The sequence below is a fragment of the Rhea pennata genome, chromosome 27, assembly GCF_028389875.1.
Source record: "Rhea pennata isolate bPtePen1 chromosome 27, bPtePen1.pri, whole genome shotgun sequence".
NCBI classification, from domain to species: Eukaryota; Metazoa; Chordata; class Aves; order Rheiformes; family Rheidae; genus Rhea; species Rhea pennata.
The window spans coordinates 4986303-5003635 of NC_084689.1; the positions used below are offsets into that span (position 1 = coordinate 4986303).

Here is a 17333-nt window from a genome sequence, read left to right on the forward strand (position 1 = left end):
CGCTGGCGCCCGCGGCGTCTCCATGCCCTCCTCCCGCCGCTGTTTCCCTGCGCTGCCTCCGACAGCCGCAGCCCCGAAACCTCCATGTTCCCGAGCGGAGGAAGCGTTTTGCCGCCTGGGAAAAGCCCGTCCAGCTGCATGGACGTGCGTGGAGGTCCGGCTTCCCGTGTGCCCCAAGCACGTCGCTCAGTTGGGAAACTCAGTTGGGGCTGACGATGGCGAGCTCCTTCGGGCAGCGCCAGGTGCTCTGGCGGACGGACAGACAGACGGACGAGAGCCCCGTTGCCCAGGGTGGGAGGTCGGGGGAGCGTTTCGGAGCCCCAATCCCAGGGATGATTTAGCAGAGCCCGGCTGGAAGCAGCGTCTCCAAACACCAAGGCAACGTCTCGCCCCGTATCGCCGTCCGTGCGTCTGTCCCTGTGGAGCGGGAGGAGGAGGAGGAGGAGGGGCGAAGGCAGGGAGGATCAACAAGGAAATCCCCCCGGCCAGGGTGTGTGTGTGGGGGGGAGGTTTCACTCAGCTCTGGCGAATTTGGCTCCCGCCGGCTAGCGGGCGATGACTTACTCATCTCCCTCCGAACGGCTCGGAGCAGAGAGGAGCGGCAAGACGCCACGGGGCCCCGGGCTTTTCCAAACCGCGGGTTCCCGAGCCGGACCACCCCCCTTGGACCGCGGCGTTTGCAACGTGGCCTGTGCTGCCCGGTCTGTCCAGACCCGGCGATTTTGGCGATGCCGCGCGTTCGCACCTTCACTGGGGACCCAGGCTGCAAGGGACCGGGCCGGCGGCACCCATCCTGCGTGCCAAGTGCCTTAGCAGGCGCTGCAAGGAAGGCGAGCGGGGATGGCGGGGCCGTCCGGGGAATGGCGTGAAGCAACCAGGCCCCGTGATTCAGCGGGGACACGTGGCCGTCCTCGTGCCGGGGTGAGGCGCGCCGGGACGGGCGCGGGCGGCCCGGCCCTCCCAGGGGCGCGCGGCACCGGGCGAGCATGCGGTGCCGAGCGACTCGCTGGCGGCATCGAGCGGGCGGGCAGCGCCCGGTGCCCGCCGAGTGCCGCCCCCGAGCGCCTACGGCGCGTGGTGCTGAGCGCCTGCCGCGCAGCACCGAGCACCAAGTACGTCACGTGCAGCGCCAAGCGCCCGGCGCTGAGCACCCCACGTGCAGTGCCTCGTGCGCTGCCCGCAGGGTGCAGCACCCAGTGCGCAGCACCGCCGCACGAGGCGCCGAGCACCCCGCGGGCAGCGCCGAGCACCCTGTGAAGATGCCCTCGCGCAGCGCCGAGCACCCCGCGGGCAGCGCCGAGCACCCGGTGAAGATGCCCCCGCGCAGCGCCGAGCACCCCGCGGGCAGCGCGGCCCGTGCGCGGGTTCGAGCCCGGCGGCCGCACGAAGCCGGGGCCGGGCCAGACCGGGCAACCGGGGCGGTGGCAGAGGAGGAGGAGGAGAAAGAGGAGGAGGATGAAGGGGGGGGAGGAAGGGGAGGAGGCGGCGCTTGAAGTGAAACCGATTTGGGGGGGCGGGGCCGGCGGCGGGCTCGTCATGTGAACGGCCACATGCTCGGGCAGAAGTGGGTCAGCGGCGCCGCGGAGGGGCAGGTGCCAGAGCCGCCCGGGGCCGCCCGGGGCCGCCGCGTCCCGTCCCGTCCCGTCCCGTCCCGCCGCCGCCGCCGCGTCCCGCCGCGCTCCGGAGCCGCCGCCGCCGCCCGCTTCCATGAGCTCCCCGGCGCGGTGCTGAGCGCCGGCAGCCACGATGCGAGGTGAGAGCCGGAGCCGGCGGCGGCTCTGCCCGCTGCCAAAGTTGCCTGGGGAAGGGGAAACGGCGGCTCGGCCGGGGGGGGCCGCGGCGCTCCGCGCCGCCCCCGCTTCTCCCGGGCTCCCCCCTCCTCACCGCCGCTCGCGTTCGTGTTTATTTTGCTTCAATTTTCGATGCCGGCTTAGACCCCACTTAAGCTTTGCCTCGCCATAAACCCCTTAATCTCCTTTTCAATATGTTGCTCCCGCTACGATTTGCTTTATTTTTCTTTTCCTTCCCCCCCCCCCCCTTTTTTTGCCTCCCCTCCCCGCGGTGCTGGATGCGGATTTGCCGCCGGCTTTGGGGAGGGCGCGGAGGAGGGAGAGACTTTCGGAGCAAGTTGTTTCCTGCAGGGAAAGGAGAGCGAGAGCAGGAGCCGTAATTTCAGGGTGCTCCTCTCCGACCGGTCCAGGTAATCGTGTGCGAACCGCTCCGAAACCACCACCTGCCTGGTTGATTTATTCATTTCTTTCTTTATTTGCCCGAGGATCCGTTATTAAACGCAGCTCCTAGTTTTATCCCTTTATTATTATTTTTTTTATTTATTTTCTAATCGAAGGCAGCGAAGTGATGGGGAGGAGGGGGGGCGCGTAGGAACGCTCCCGCGGGATGGAGACGGCGGGCACCGACGCTGGTCCCGGTGACGCAGCAGCTCTCGGTGCGCCCTTCCCGCTCGGAGCGTGACCGTGACATTACACGATTAGGATGGGGATGGGGGGTTTTAGTTGTTTTTTTTTTTTTCCCCCGCTTTAAAGCGATTTTTAAGTCGTCCGCCTCGCCTGGGCGTTTCGGCTCGCCTGGCATCTGCTTGAGGAGTTGTTTGAAGTTCCAGCGCGCCTGTGCGCATGCCCATCCATACGTGCCCGTGCCTATATTGATGGCCTCTATGGATACACGTCAGCGGCTTGGAGCTCCTCGGTCGGCGCGTCGCCCTCCGGTTTTTCCGGCGGTGGCCGGAGGGGCCGGAGGGGCCGTGCTGCCCTCCGCGTTTGGGGCAGGGCGAGGAGCGCCGGAGCCCACCGCCTCCGCGCGACACCCCTGGCTATCGGCTTTATTAACATGCAGGCAAGCATTAACGCCCTGCTAATTAATAACGACACCTCGCTCTTACGTAGCACTCGCCTAGCCGGTGCCCGGCTCGACGCTGGGCTTAATTAGCAGCTAGGCAAAGTTTGCTACTTATTCATTCATTTCTTTCTGTCTTTGAATTGCTGGTAGCCCGGTCTGGTGCCCGTTTTAATCGAGGGCCAAATGACCTGTCGGTTCCTGCGGTCGCGACGTTTTACCCCGCGGGAGAGGGTTTTTTTTTTTGGGGGGGGGGGGAGGTTCTTTTCCCACGGGGCCGCCGCGGCAAACCGAACCCCGAGCACCGGTTGGCGACGCCGAACCGATCCGCTCCGACCCTCTCCCTCCTCGGGGCTGCTTTCCGCACGGCCCCGGCGAGTTTATTTAGCCGCCGGCTCGCTGCGGAGGTGCGGGAGGTTTGCCTTGTATAATCCTCTTGGGGTTTAGAGCCCTGCCGGCCGCTTGTTTTGAAAGCGGCCAGGCGAAGAGCGTGCGGTCGGCTTGGCAGCCTTGCCGAGTTGTCCTAGTGACCTAGATCTGTCATTGGAAAATCAGAAAGGCCGGAGGAGGAGCTTCCTCTCCGGTTTAGACGGCCGGTGCCGGGCGAGCGCGGCGCCCGGCCGGGGCGGGAAAGAGCCGGAGGAGCCCGCGGGCATCCGAGCGGCGTCGCACGCCGGTTTTTGTTTGTTTTTTTGGGGGGGGATCTCGGTGCCTGCGGTCGGTGTCCTGGGAAGGCGTTCCCACGGGACCGAGTTGGCGCTCGGGGACCCCGTCCTCGCGGGTGCCGGGAGTCTTGAGCGGCGGCGTTGTCGTCTTCGGAGCACCGAGCGCGCCCCGGGTTCGAGTCCGGCTGGGCCCTCGGCGCGGAGGCACGCGGGAAAGCGCCCGACCCGCCTGCGCTTCCCGCCCTCCCAGTTTCCCTAAGGGATCCCAGTCCCCCGCGGCGAGCGGCGGAGCCCCAGAACGGCGTCCCCTCCCTGACGCCGTCGAGCCTTCGCCCCCTCGACCCGTCCCACCCCGAGACGCCTCTCCCAGCCCCGAGGACTGGCCAGGAGGGACCACAGGGGGTCGGGATGCCCCGGCACTGGGTGACACCCCGATAACCGCGCGGGAGCAGCCCGTGCCGCTCTGCCGGGCTGGGGCACGCGCCCCGTCCCAGCCAGGGGGCTCGGAGCGATGCCCCATGGCATAGGAAGCGATGAACCCCAGTTTATCCCAGGGATAAACCCTGCCAGGGAGCAGCTGGCAAGCTCCTCCGGGAATGCACGTGGCCAGCAACCCCCTGGATCCCTCCTTGCTCTCTCCAGCCCCGTTTTGGCTGCGGCTGCCTGTGGCCGGGCAGCACCCAGAGCCGAAAATTTCCAGGAAATCTCTGCCAGGAGCCCGACTGCCCTCTGCAACCGCGCAGCCCGGTTCGGGGCCGGCCGGCGCTCGGCGCAGTTGCATAACTCGAATTTTCCTTATTGAGCAGCTCAATTAGCCGTGCCCGACCGCAGCGCGGCGCCTCCGTCGTTTAACCCTGCGTCCCCCGGCCTGGATTTTGCCTAGCGAGTCCGGCGGCGGCCCGGGAGCCGCCGAGTCAACTGGTGCCGAGCGCCGCCGTCCTCGGGCGGCCGCGGCCGGGGGGGAATTAGCCGAGCGGATGGGGCCAACGCGGGAGCAAACAGCGCCCCGGGGAAGGTGGCAGGGGGGAACCTGCTGGCCGCAGCGCCCAACGTTTGGCCTCCGTGGGGAGAGGCGCGGGAGGGTGCTGGGCACCCCGGGGTGCAGCGCTGGAGCGCAGCCACCGCGCACTTGGAGGCCAAGCAGATCGCGCCGGCCGATAATTGCCTTTTATTTTTCTTTCCGATGACACCCGTACCCAGAGGCCAGCAGCTGCCTTGGCAAAACCTAATCAAGGCTAATTAAGCGGCGAAGCTGGCCCGCGGCAGAGCGGCACGACCGGAGCCGCTAGGAAGGGCTGACGTTTCTCATCCCGCCGCCGGGGCTGCCGCCGCCTCCGGCGCCCCCGAGTTCGCCGTGCCTTCGGCGCGGTGCAGCCCGAACGTGGGCCCCCGCATGCGCCCCACGCCGGCCACCTGGGACCCATGTCCGGGACGTTTGGGAATTGCCCGGTGCCGGGAAACGCCATCGGATTTAATTAACCCCCCCCCCCCCCAGCGCCATTCCCTGGGATGGGGCAGAGAGATGGGGATATCGATGAGAGCGCGGGAACTTTGGGGGTTCGAGCGGGGCGCTGAGATTTCTGGGGTGCTGCCCGCCGCGGCGAGGGCGGCACGGGGACCGGTGCGAAGCCCTTCCCCGGCCAGGGTGGCCCCCGCTCCGGCGAAACCCAGCGCGGCCCCTTCGGCAAGAGCCGGCGCCCACCAGCCCCGCCGGCTCGGGGGCAAAGCAGCCGCTGCAATTTTTAGGAAGGGCTGGGACGGCGTAAAAGCAGCTCGGGGCATCGCCGAACCAAACGCCCCCCTCCCCAACAAACCGGCGCGCCGGTGCCTTCCCGGGCCCGCCGGAAAGGGTTAAGGGGGCCGCGGCGGCCGGCGTTACACAAGCGCGCGGCAGCGGCGGCGGGCGATACCGGAGCCCGAAGTGTGTCAGTAGGGCAGGATTACGGCGCCAGCGGGACCGGGGCTGAGTGACGGGCCGCGGCGCCAATGCCGGCCGGCGCGGCCGGGCCCCCGCGTGCCGGTTATATAAGCGCCGCGGCGATGCCAGCAGGCCTGCAGTTAGGCAAGTCGTATTTACAGTGGGAGGAGAGCAAATACCGCAGCGAGGACATTTTAATTGCCGGCTGGCTTGTTTTTATTTATTTATTTCCAGCCCTTCGCTGTTTTTTTTTTTTTTTTTTTTTTCCCCACCACTCCCCTCGGTGGGATTTTTTTTTTTTTTTTTTTTTGCCCTCTTTGGAAAAAGGAGGGGGGGAAAAGTGGGTGAGGAGGAGCCGGCTGCTGGGTTCCCGCGTTCGTTCGCTCCCGGGGAGGTGCCAGCAGGGATGAACCGGGAGCCCTCGCTGTGATTCAGCAATAAGTTATGACCGGAGCGGTAATTAAAAGCTGTTCTCGGCTTTAATTGCCCTAAAGCTGGAGTTAAGGCCGTATCTCCACGTCAGTCACTCGGGACTGAGCTCCTATTAGACCGTCAGGTGCTCTTCGTTAGCACATACTTGTTACCGGGATGCAATATTCCCAATTAGAGCCTCAAGAGGCTCCTGGCATGGACATCATCAGTCATGGGCTTTTTAAATTTTTTTTTTTTATTTTATTTTTATTTATTTTTGCTTTACAACCATTTGAAAGGCCCCGTGTTGCAAGTTAATTCCCAGCTTCAAAACGCCAGGGCTGGGAGTGCGTTCCCCTAAATAACCTTAACTCTGCCCAGCAGCCCACTGCTCCGAGGGTGCGTCCGGGCCGGGATTTGGCCTCTTCCTGTCCCGGCGCCAAAGGCTGGTGCCTTTCCAGGGGCTTTTTCGGATAGACGGACGGCGGGAGCAAGGTGCCGCGGCGCCCGCCGGGCACGCGGTGCCGGTAATTGCTGGGGGAAGGGAGTATCGGGGCGAGGATTCGAGGATGCATCATCCCGGCGTTCCCCCAATTACGTTGCACAAGGAGCGCCGCTTCCTGCCGGAGGTGGCTGCGGCATCGGCACCCTCCTCCGGCCGGAGCGGCGAGCACGGACGGACGGACGGGTGGATGGACGGACGGGTGGCTTTGGGTGGGAGATGGCGCAGGAACGAGTCTCCGTCCTCTCGCGCGGCCGCGGCCGGAAGAACCGGGCCGTTTGGGGGGCGGTGGCGGCCCGAGGTGCCGGCGGCCGCCCGTGGGGTCCGGCGGGCTCCCGCTGTTAACGGGAAAGGACCCGGCCTCCCCCGGGCTGCGGCTTCTCCCCCCCCCGCCCCCATCCCCGAAATGCCGGCGGCGAGGAGAAACGCTTGTCCGGGCAGAAGGGAATTACCCGCGCCGAGGATTTACGGGGGCCCAGCAGGTCTTAAATAGCCCTAATCTGGCCGCGGGGTTTATTTTGGCGCGAGCGCGGCGCCCCGAGGCCGGAGATGGCCGGGGGGGGGGGGGTGGGGGGGGAGGGGGGGATTAGTGGGCGCGGAGATGCTCGGCGGCACGTACGAGGCCCACGGCAGCGGCGGCATCGCCGTCCCCGTCCCCGCGTGAAACGAGCAGGACGAAGCCCCTTAGCAGCTTTGGGGGGGGGTGGGGAGGGGGGAGCAGATTTGCGGTGCTGCCGGTGGGGAAAGGGTCTGGGCCTGACTGTGTTTTTTCTTTTTTCTTTTTTTTTTTCCTGCCCCCCCCCCCCGTCGTCGTCGTCGCCCCTCCGCTGCAGCCCAAATCGAGGTGATCCCCTGCAAGATCTGCGGCGACAAGTCCTCGGGGATCCACTACGGCGTCATCACGTGTGAAGGGTGCAAGGTGAGCGGCGCCGGGCGCGGGTCCCTCCGGCCGCGGGTCCCCCAACCCGCCGCCAAGAGCCCCCCCCCCCCCCGCCCCCCAAAGGGCTCCGTCCGACCTCCCGCCGCCCCTCGCAGGGTTTCTTCCGGAGGAGCCAGCAGAACAACGCCAGCTACTCCTGCTCCCGGCAGCGAAACTGCCTCATCGACCGCACCAACCGCAACCGCTGCCAGCACTGCCGCCTGCAGAAATGCCTGGCGCTGGGCATGTCGCGAGACGGTGAGCGGCGGCCGGAGCCCGCGGAGCCGCTTCCGCTTCGGAGCGGGGAGGGACGGGCTGAAACAGGCCTCGGCGCTCCCCCCCCCCCCCCCCCCCCCCCCCGGCGCTCCGCTCTTAAGGCGCCCGCGGCGGCTCGGCGCCTGGTTTTGGCCGTAGAACGGTTGGGTTAAAAAAAAAAAAAAAAAAAAAAAAAAGCATCCCAAACTTTTGCGTTCGGAAATGGTCCAGGGTTCGGGCATTTGGGAATAAAAGTCCGCCGGCACGTGAGCTTAGAGCCCTACGGAAGCGGTTCTCAAGGGGTTAAACGACGGCTCTTGTGTTTCCTATAGAAAAACTGAAATCGATTCTGCTCGGTTTGACCCAGAATTGTGGCGGCGGGGGGGAGGGGGGGATGGTGGGGGAGTTGCACGAACCCAGGCTTGTAAATCCCCCCCGCCCCCCCCCCCCCCCAAAGAGGAGCCCCTCCGAGCCGGGACCCTGCGGCACCCGCGGGTGGCCCCCGCCGGCCGGGTTGCTGCCGCCGCTCGCGGTTCGCGGGGCCAAAGCTCCCGCTAACCGGGCGGCTTTTGCCTCGCCCCGGGCAGCGGTGAAATTCGGCCGCATGTCCAAGAAGCAGCGGGACAGCCTCTACGCCGAGGTGCAGAAGCACCAGCAGAGCCAGGAGCAAAGCGGCGTGCCCAAGGATGAGCCGGAGCCGCTCGGCCGCGTCTACACCACCAGCGTCGGCAGCGGCCTCTCCGACCTGGATGACATCTCCACCCTGTCGGACGGGCTCCTCTTCGACTTCCCCCTCACCCCGGACGGCGCCGGCGCCTACTACAACCTCGACCTGCTGGCCTCGGCGCAGCCCTCGCCCGACCCGTCCAGCCTGGACGTGGCCGAGGCCGCGCTCATCAAGCAGGAGTCCATCTACGAGCTGATGCTCGAGCCGGCCCTCTTGGCGCACGGCGCGCTGGAGGGCAGCCAGCTGGCCGCCGACATCTCCGTCCTCGAGATCGGTGAGCGCCCGGGGCAGGGCTACGTGCGGCCGACGGCAACCCTCGAGCGGTCGGGGGCAGCTCCGGGCTCTTCCCCTCCTCCGGGCTGAGCTCCGAGGCAGCTCGGTGCACCGGTAGCTGCGTAGAGTTGCCCCTGCTCCGGTCCCCGCTGGTCTCAGGTCCCCGTTACGCCGCGTGGGAGCCTCTTTTCCCACCTGCCCTTCCAGCCCTGGGTCCCCGCGGCCCTCGGGGGACAGCAGGGGCCCCCGTGCTGGGCTCACGGGCCGCTGCCCTCGCCTTGCAGACCGAATCGCCCAGAACGTGGTCAAGTCCCACCTGGAGACGTGCCAGTACACGACGGAGGAGCTCAAGCGCCTGGCGTGGACGCTCTACTCCCCCGAGGAGATCCGCGCCTTGCAGAGCAAGGTGAGAGCCCCTGCCGCAGCCATCGGCGAGGACCACGGTCACCAACCCCGTGGGGACACTCAGGGCCCTGGAGCTGCTCCCGGCACCAAGCCGAGAGGCACCGTGGGCAGGGATGAAAGCGAGAAGGACGAAGGGTCCTTGGTGCTTCGAGACGCCGGGAAAGCCTGCTGTTGGGGTTGGTAGGGGGAGTTTCATGGGTGGCATGTCCCCGGCACCCCAGTGCCACCACCCATGGGTACCAGAGAACATCCCCTAGCCCCTTCCCGGCTCCACGCAACGGGGAGATGGGGTGGATGGGGAGCCAGGGGTGACAGGAGGGACGGCGAACCTGGGATGACGGGGGGGTGACAACAAGCCTAGGGCAAATGAGGGGACAGTGAGCTCGGGGTGTTGGGGAGGGGACAGCGAGCCCGGGGCGATGGGGTCGGGGTGACGTGCCCACCACGCTTGCAGAGCTGCGAGGCCATGTGGCAGCAGTGCTCGCTGCAGATCTCCAACGCCATCCAGTACGTGGTGGAGTTCGCCAAGCGCATCGACGGCTTCATGGAGCTCTGCCAGAACGACCAAATCATCCTCCTCAAAGCCGGTAAGAGCTGGGCGTCCCGCTGCCCCCGTCGCCGTCCCCCGCGGCCGCCCCACGGGGCTGCAAGGGGCTGAGCGCTGCGCCTCGTGCCGGCTTGCCCGCGCGGCTCGCGCCCGCCTTTTGGGCTTTGGTACGGGGAGGGATGCGGAGAGTGGCCTTTTCTCCGTGCTCATCCTCAGCCGGACGTCACCTGGAAACCGGGACCAAGGCGGGTTTTGTAAAATCCCCGTGTAGGTGAACGGCATTCCCTGAGAAAGCTCCGCGAGACGTGACGTTTTCCCTAAGGCCCCGAGGCCTTTGGAAGGAAAACGTTGCAGGAACCGGATTTTTTTTTTTTTTTTCCAGCCACGGTTTTTGTAGGAGCAAAGCAGGGGGATGCACCTTGGCCATGTCCCTGTCCGGGTGCCACGTGCCATCCCCGTGTGTCCCCAGACCCCAGTACAGCGCCATACCCCCAGCCCAGGGCTGGCTGCGCTAGAGTTTAATCAGAGTTTCTTTGTTTCTTTCTTCTGTGTTTTTCTTTTATTATTTTGGGTTTTTTTTTTTTTTTTTTTTTTTTTTGCTTTCATTCTCTCTCCTCTCTCGGTGCTCCACCATGACATCGATCACCCTCTGTTTCTGGATGCTAAATGTCTGGGATAATACTTTCCTTTTGTGAAATATTGTGGTTGCAATTAGAAACCTGGTTGGGGGGGGGGGAGGACACCACAAACCTCAAATTGAATTTATTTCACTAAATGTTTTGCTCTTGGGAATTAACAATTTGGACTTCCACCTTGCACTGGGGGCTTTTTTCTTTCTTGTCCCTGGTCCTGGGACCATGGAAACACCCTCCTCCCCACCATCCCCTCCCCATCTGCTCTCCCTGTGCTACGCCAGGGTGCCTGGAGGTGCTCCTCATCCGCATGATCCGTGCGTTCAACCCCTTGAACAACACCGTGCTCTTCGAGGGCAAGTACGGCAGCGTGCAGATGTTCAAGTCGCTCGGTAAGGGTTGCTTCGGTTCGTCTCCTTTGGGGCTTTCGTCTCCACGCTTGGGGATAACCCAGGTTTCCCATCTAGTCTCTGCCAGTGTGCAGAGCCCCAGGTGCTGCTGGCATCACCCAGCAGGTTGGGGGGACACCTGGCTACGCGGAGCCATGACGTGCCCCTCTCTCCCGTGTCCCCCGTTAGGCTGCGATGACCTCATCAACGCTGTCTTCGAGCTGGGGAGGAACCTGTGCCGGCTCCAGCTGTCGGACGAAGAGCTCGCCCTCTTCACAGCTGCTGTCCTGCTCTCCCCGGGTGAGTGAGGACGCAAAGGACATGGGTGGCATGCTGCTGCCATGATTCCCTGAGCCTTGGTGCTGGCTGTGGGGAAGAGGCCACCCTTAAATCTCAGTGGGGAGAACTTCCTCAGCAGAAGGCCTAAGTCACTACCAGGGAAGGAGGGTGAGGAGAATGCATCTAGGTCCTGCCCAGACTCCTCAGCAGGTGCAGGACCTTTGGCCACAGACTCCATGCCATTCGCCAGTGAGGTGCCTGAATGTTGCTCACAAAAGGGTTGAGGGCATGGATGGGAGAGGAGCTGGGAAAGTCTAGGGAACCTTAAAACCCAACAGTGCTGGAGGCCTCAGGGTCCCGACACCAGGGCTGGGACCGGGGAGATGAGATGCCAGGTGTTGCAAAGGGCATGTGAGGTTGATCAGCCATCCTCAAAAACGTACTGAAGAGCAGGAAGGTCTGTTAAGAGTAATGTGCATCCAAGCTGGATGGAGATCCCCATTTATAGTTCTGACTGGGCAACGGCCGATCTCCCCCTAGATCGCCCTTGGCTGACAGAGTCCAAGAAGGTGCAGAAGCTCCAGGACAAGATCTACATAGCCCTGCAGCACGAGATCCAGAAGAAACACTCCGCTGAGGACAAGCTCTCGAAGGTAACGGGGCTCGGCGCAAGCGGTGTGGGGAGTCTGGTTGAGGCAGGAGCAGGGTCTTTGTATGCCTGGCTCAAGCTGGAGATGGGGCCCCTCTGAAGCTGAGTTAGTAGACAAGTTGTGGGGTGGCTTTCATCTTGGCCATAAACAATGCAGGTGGCTCTACCAGAGCTTGTTCTCCACCATCCCACCATGGGCATGTCTTGGTGATCCTTGGGACCTGCTGAAGGGGGAGGACAGTTTCTCCTTCCAAGCACTGAGCATCTCCATGGATTATAGGAGGGATCTAGACCTTCCAGGTGCAGATGTCCACACTCAGGCTGCACAAATCCAGGGAAATATCCACTATTGCCCAGGCACTCCTGTCCCTAAAGCTGCAGCTGCCAGCGCTGGGCAGTGACAGTGAGATGACCCAAAACATAATAGTTGTGGGCACTGGAGCCCCCAACCCATTCCCATTTCTCCAAAGGATGGGCCATACTAGTGCCAGGCAGGGCTGACAAGGAACCGAGTTTTCACTGGCTCCATCTCTTCCTTTCCCTGCAGATGGTTTCCAAACTGCCCTTGATGAAGACTATTTGCAATCTGCACTTAGACAAGTTGGAGTTTTTCCGGCTTCTGCATCCGGAGACTGCTATGAACTTCCCTCCCCTCTACAAGGAGGTCTTCAACTCGGAGCTTCAGTACAGCGACCCACGGGAGAGCTAAGGCTCGGGGTGGCCAGCTCCCTTCTAATTCCCAAAGTTTGGAGATGAACTAAACTTCAGAGGTTTGGGGCAGTTTATTTAAATCAAGTAATCAAACCCAAGAGAACCTGTGGGGCCGGGGTAGCTCCCAGGCCCCGTTTCCTTGCTCTGGATTGCAATAGCTCTTGAATGTAAAGCACCTTGAAGGAAAAGCAACCTGACTTTGCCATACCAGTGAAATGAATGTGAAATCTCCGCTGGGGAGAGGAGATGCTCCTGTAAGTAGTAAGGTACCAATACCTCCCTGAAGTGCATGAACCTCGGCAGAGCACGCACCCCGCGCTCGCAGCATGACGCGCAAGGACCCGCAGCCAGCCTCCTCCAAGATCCTGGCTCACACTGCTCATCTCTGATCTTTATTTTTACACACACACAAAGCAAAACCATGGGATGAAGAAAGAGCAATGCTGACTTGATGGATAGAGATGAGCCATACTGGTGGGGGTGGCTTTCTTCTCCCAGCTGGACCCGAGGCAGAAGCTCTGCTTTATTCTTTCTCGCCTGATGCAGCCAGAGATAAGACCCAGTTGCATGCCATGGAGGGAAATCCAGCACTGGATCTCCTCGTGGAGGAGGATGGTTTGGGGGGAAGAAATCCCAGCGCAGCAGGGAGAAGCTTTGCAGGGTCTCAGTGCCCTCTGATGAGCTCTTTGCCCAAAGGCAAGTCCAGCCAAGGCTGCTCAGCCAAGCCGCCCCCTCCCTGCTCTGACTGCCCGACCGCACTGTGTTTCGGAGCAGATTCAGCAGGTCTGCCCACCTCGCATGGTTTTTTTCTTTTCGGATCTTGAGGGTTTCTCTAAGAGAGAAGCTTTGTTCTTGTGAGTGTGGCCAAATCTCACCTCCTGGCTGCTGCCTTGAGCTGTGTCGGCTCAGGGCTCGGGAGGACGCGTGCTGCTCCCTCGTGTGTTGTCGCAAGCAGCAGTTCTTGGGGATCCAGGCTGTCACACTTAGCTTTTTAGAGACCTTTGAAAATCTTCCCTGTGATCTTGGAATCCCAGAGTAGCTTTTTGTGGCCTTTTCTCCTCCCAGTCTAGAGCCAACCCTGCCGCCATGTCCTCATTCCCTGTGGGGCCCGTTGTTGGAAAAGCTCTTTGCGCCTTCTGCAGGTTGAGTTGGACCCACGTTTTTCCCTCGAGGAGCTCTTTGGTACTGGTATTTTGGAGTTTATCCTCTATTCAGTAGTACCTGGTGGCTTTGGGGCAGGGGGAAGTGAAAGGTCCTTATTCCTTGCCTGGGAAGTTGTGGTCTGGTCTGGACCTGCTGCCCCAAGCTTGGGAGGTTCAGAAGGAAAAAAAAGGGATGGCTTTGTCTGGGCAATGATGCCAGCTCCTTCCTCTGCTGCGGTAGCCCGTGGCTGGCTGGGTCGCTCGAGGGATTCACCCACCAGGCTCCACAGATGATTTTTCAGTACCTGTTCCTGCTCCTCCTGCAATGAATGCCAAAAGCTACAAGGGAAAAAAACCTGCTACGAGGCAGCCCCAATTTCTGCTGACAAAGGGCTAAATTGCCAAGTTCTTTCCCCACTTTGCATTGATTTCTCATGCGTACAACCACATCCTCCAGCAGCTTATATCATCGCCAAGCATAAAGCCAAAACCGTCAGCTCCCTAATTGCACCCGTGTGCAACTAAACGAGCAGCTTTATTAGTGATGGCGGTAGATATTCATGCTTTCACTTTAAAGACCTCCTAGGGGAGAACATGGACCAAACTCATTCAGGGAAGACTCGCCAGAAAGCCGATGGGATTTCTGCAGAGAAAAGCCGAGAAAAAACTCGGAATTCCACTGTTTTCCCAGCAGCCGTGCGCTTTCTGGTTTTGTCTACCACTGTCAGAACTGCTTATCGGAGCATATCAGATTTTTGGCAGCCTCCTTTCTTTCCTCAATGTTGTCAGCCCCCAGGCCCCTGTGTCTCCGGAGAAGGCTGCTGACCGTCCTGGTGGCCCGCTACAGTGTTGAGTGCCAATACGTTGTTCTCCAGCGCAGTGTTAGCAGAGGTGGGGATGTGCCGAGCTTGTTTCCCCACCACCATCACCTTGGATCCTAAAGCTTTACGGAAGTGACAAGTCAGTATTGCCTTTTTCATCTTGAGGGTTGTGCCTTTTTTAAAAATCATTTCCAACAGCACCATTCGCTTCCTGGCTTCTCTCTCCCAGGAGAGACAGGCTTTAGGGAAAAGCACTCGAGAAAGTGAATGTGCTTTGCGGAGGGGCCTCGTCTACCGTTTCTGCGGGAGGGCAGCGGTCCCTTTCGGAGTGGAAAGAGCTGCAGGTGTTTTGAAATGTTCGGGAAAAAAAGCACACACCCTTCTTCACGTCCTCGGTACTCGATAGCCAACATGCACAATGGTACACGTCACTGTTTTCATTTCATCGGCAAAGACACCAAGAAAGCACCTTAAATCGGGAAAAGACTGAGCCCTCGCCACGAGCTGCGTTTCTTTCCTGCTTACAACACAGCATCTCTAAAATGGGAGAGATTTGGGATTCTGAGCAATAAAAGCCCATGTGGGAATCAAATGGCGACTGGAAGTATTAGACAGTTGTAACCCAACCTGCCAAAGGGCAGGAACCAGCACTTTTAACTTCTCTTTAAAGGAACCAATTTGTTGACAAGATGATTTCTTGGGGGATATAAACTGGTTTTTCACCAGGAGTGGAGTTTGGGCCCTTGTCCATGGTACCACCTTCCAAGAGCCAAACGAGTGTGAGTCGTTCCAGGGGCCTGGCTATCTTCGCAGCCACCCTGCGCAGACCAGGATGGGAACGGGGCGCTGGAGCCCCATGGCACCCATGAAGGTTTCAGCCCGGGCTTTCGGCTTGCCCCCGGCACGCTTGCTACGAGTCTCGTTGGGCCGTGGTGCCACGGTCCTTTCCTGCACCCACGTCGAGAGCCACCACTTCTGGCCCTGGCACTGCTGGGGGGGACAGGCAGCAGCTTGGCCTAAGGAGAAACTGAGTTTTTTAGGGACATGCACCGTGGACGAACAGGTGGAAATGCCCAAGCCTAGAGCCAGAGGGAGTTTCCCGTGCCTCTGCTCCTGCCTGGCCATAGCGCGGTGCCTGGGACCAAAGCACGGAGACTTCCTTTCTCCTCTCGACCTGAGCCGCACGTGGCCAGCAGAGCTGATACACTGGAGCCCCAAGACCATAAACTCGTTTAGATGCTCAGTCCTCAACGCCTCTAAGAAATGTTTCCATCCCACCAGCCGCTAGACGTTTTGCCGCTTTATATTAAAAGGTAACAAAGGTTCCCTTTAGAGGGATGACCTCAGCAGCGAGGGATTGCTCTTTTCCAGATGAAGATTAATTTTGTGTTCGTTTGTTTGCTATGGCAGTTTAGCTGAGTGTGCATTTCCACCTCCAGAACCCTCACACTGTGTATAAAAAAAAATGGATAAAATTATATATAATATATATTCTTGTGAATGTTGGTGCAAAAGAGAAAATATATAAAGTTTCAGTCTGTTTTATGTTATTTTTTATCTATATGAATGAAAGGAAGAAATGGAGAACATTTTTTCCATCTGACACCCCCCCCACACACACCTACCTGTAGATATCAACAGGTTTTATGGAAATGTTTTACTTTTTAGACTTAGGAACATGCTTCTGTTCTCATTGAATGTTCTGTCTTGTAAGATTGTAATTTCTATTTTTTTAAAGAAAAGAAAATAACTAAATAATAAAACTTCCTCTTTCAGACCAGTCAGCTAGGAAGGGAGGGCAGGGGAGGGAGAAATGTTTATTTAAAGACAAAAGCTCTGTCTGAATTTTTCATGACATGAAATAAAAAGTAATATAATGTATGGAAGAATAACTTTTTATTGAGGTGTATTCTATAGGCATATAGATGTATATTGCACAAAATTTACAGGAAGAATAATAAAGTCTGTTTTGCAAGGTAAAAAATAATACTGCTGGAAATAGTGACTGTGATTCTGCATTTTAGCGAATGGAGAGGCTGGAAGCAAACCCTTCAGAGTCAGTGAAAGGCCTTGAATTTGCTTGAGCTGGCTCTGGACCAAGCCATAATAGGAGCTATGATCCAGCACAGTATTTACACACAAGGCTAAATTTTAGCAGTTTTAAGGTATTATTGGTTCATTTCGCTTTAGCATGCACTTACAGACCTTGGTGAACTGGGACTGAGCCAGGATTTGTCCATCGTGGACACGCATTGGGGCTTGAACGCTCACGAGGATGTGGCGTGCTGCTGCCGTGCATCCTCCCCCCCGGGATGCCTGGGATCTGGGAAGCGGCTTTGTTCAGGAGACCGCTGCTGCAACACCAGCACCTCTCCATCAGAATGCAGATGGCATCTATGGGTATTAAATGTGCAAATCTTACTCCCGTTTCCCCTGAAAAGCTCACCTGGATGTGAGCTCCCTCCTCTCCCTGTGCAAACCCAAAGCAGTCACGCCCCTGGGCAGCAGACGTTGTCCAAGACGGAGCCGGGCGCATAAGTTGTTGGGGCTGCGGAGCAGAGCAAAATAACGAAAATGCATCCTGGTATCAGCAGGGTGATACCAGGGTCCCTCCTCGCCGGCTCCCTAGCTGTTGCCGTTCTGCAGCTCGTGCGTATTCCTTCCCACAAATTACGTGTTGCGTAATAAAACCTGGCTGCTGCTCAGAGCCAGGAACAACCAGAAATAGGGCACAGCCTGCAGAGACCGTGGGGAAGGGTCATCGCCCGGTTTTCACACGCAGGGAGCAGAGACAGGGCGGCTGGGACTGCAGTGAACCGCTGCGTCCGGCGCGGGAGCGCGCGGAGCCCAGCCTGAGAGCCAGAAGCCGTGCGGGTACATCCGCCTGCAGCTGGCCAGGCTGCTGCGCCTCTACTGGGTTTTGTTAAAAAACAAACAAACAGAAAAAGTCTTTTTTTTCAGGTGAACCAGAAGTTTCTTCATTTTTTGGAAAAACATAAAAAAGAAAAAAGCCTCAGGGAAAGTTGTTCAAAATTTCTTTGCAAAGAGCTATAGAATTGCCTTCGAGCCGTAGGGAACCGCTGGGAATTGCCGAGACGAGCGTTTAACGCTGGCAGCTCGCGGGAGCCGGCGAAGGAGGGATTTGCGGGGCACCATGGCTGCCCTGGGAGCCTGAACACCTCCAGCAAGCGGCAGTGGGGCCGGGAAGGGAAGGGACGAGCCGCGCGCGGCCCTC

The 17333-nt window shown here is 60.0% G+C and overlaps 1 protein-coding gene across 1 annotated transcript; it reads left to right on the top strand.

Moving 5' to 3' along the window:
• The first annotated feature begins 215 nt into the window (after window positions 1-215).
• LOC134151766 (nuclear receptor ROR-beta-like) lies at window positions 216-12133 on the top strand. Its single transcript, XM_062596593.1, has 12 exons — window positions 216-298; window positions 1184-1356; window positions 6232-6374; window positions 7155-7268; window positions 7385-7526; window positions 8111-8524; window positions 8808-8929; window positions 9383-9515; window positions 10392-10499; window positions 10686-10796; window positions 11316-11428; window positions 11972-12133. Exons 1-12 carry the CDS (start codon window positions 216-218, stop codon window positions 12131-12133), a joined length of 1818 nt encoding a protein of 605 aa, XP_062452577.1.
• The last annotated feature ends 5200 nt before the right edge of the window (window positions 12134-17333 follow it).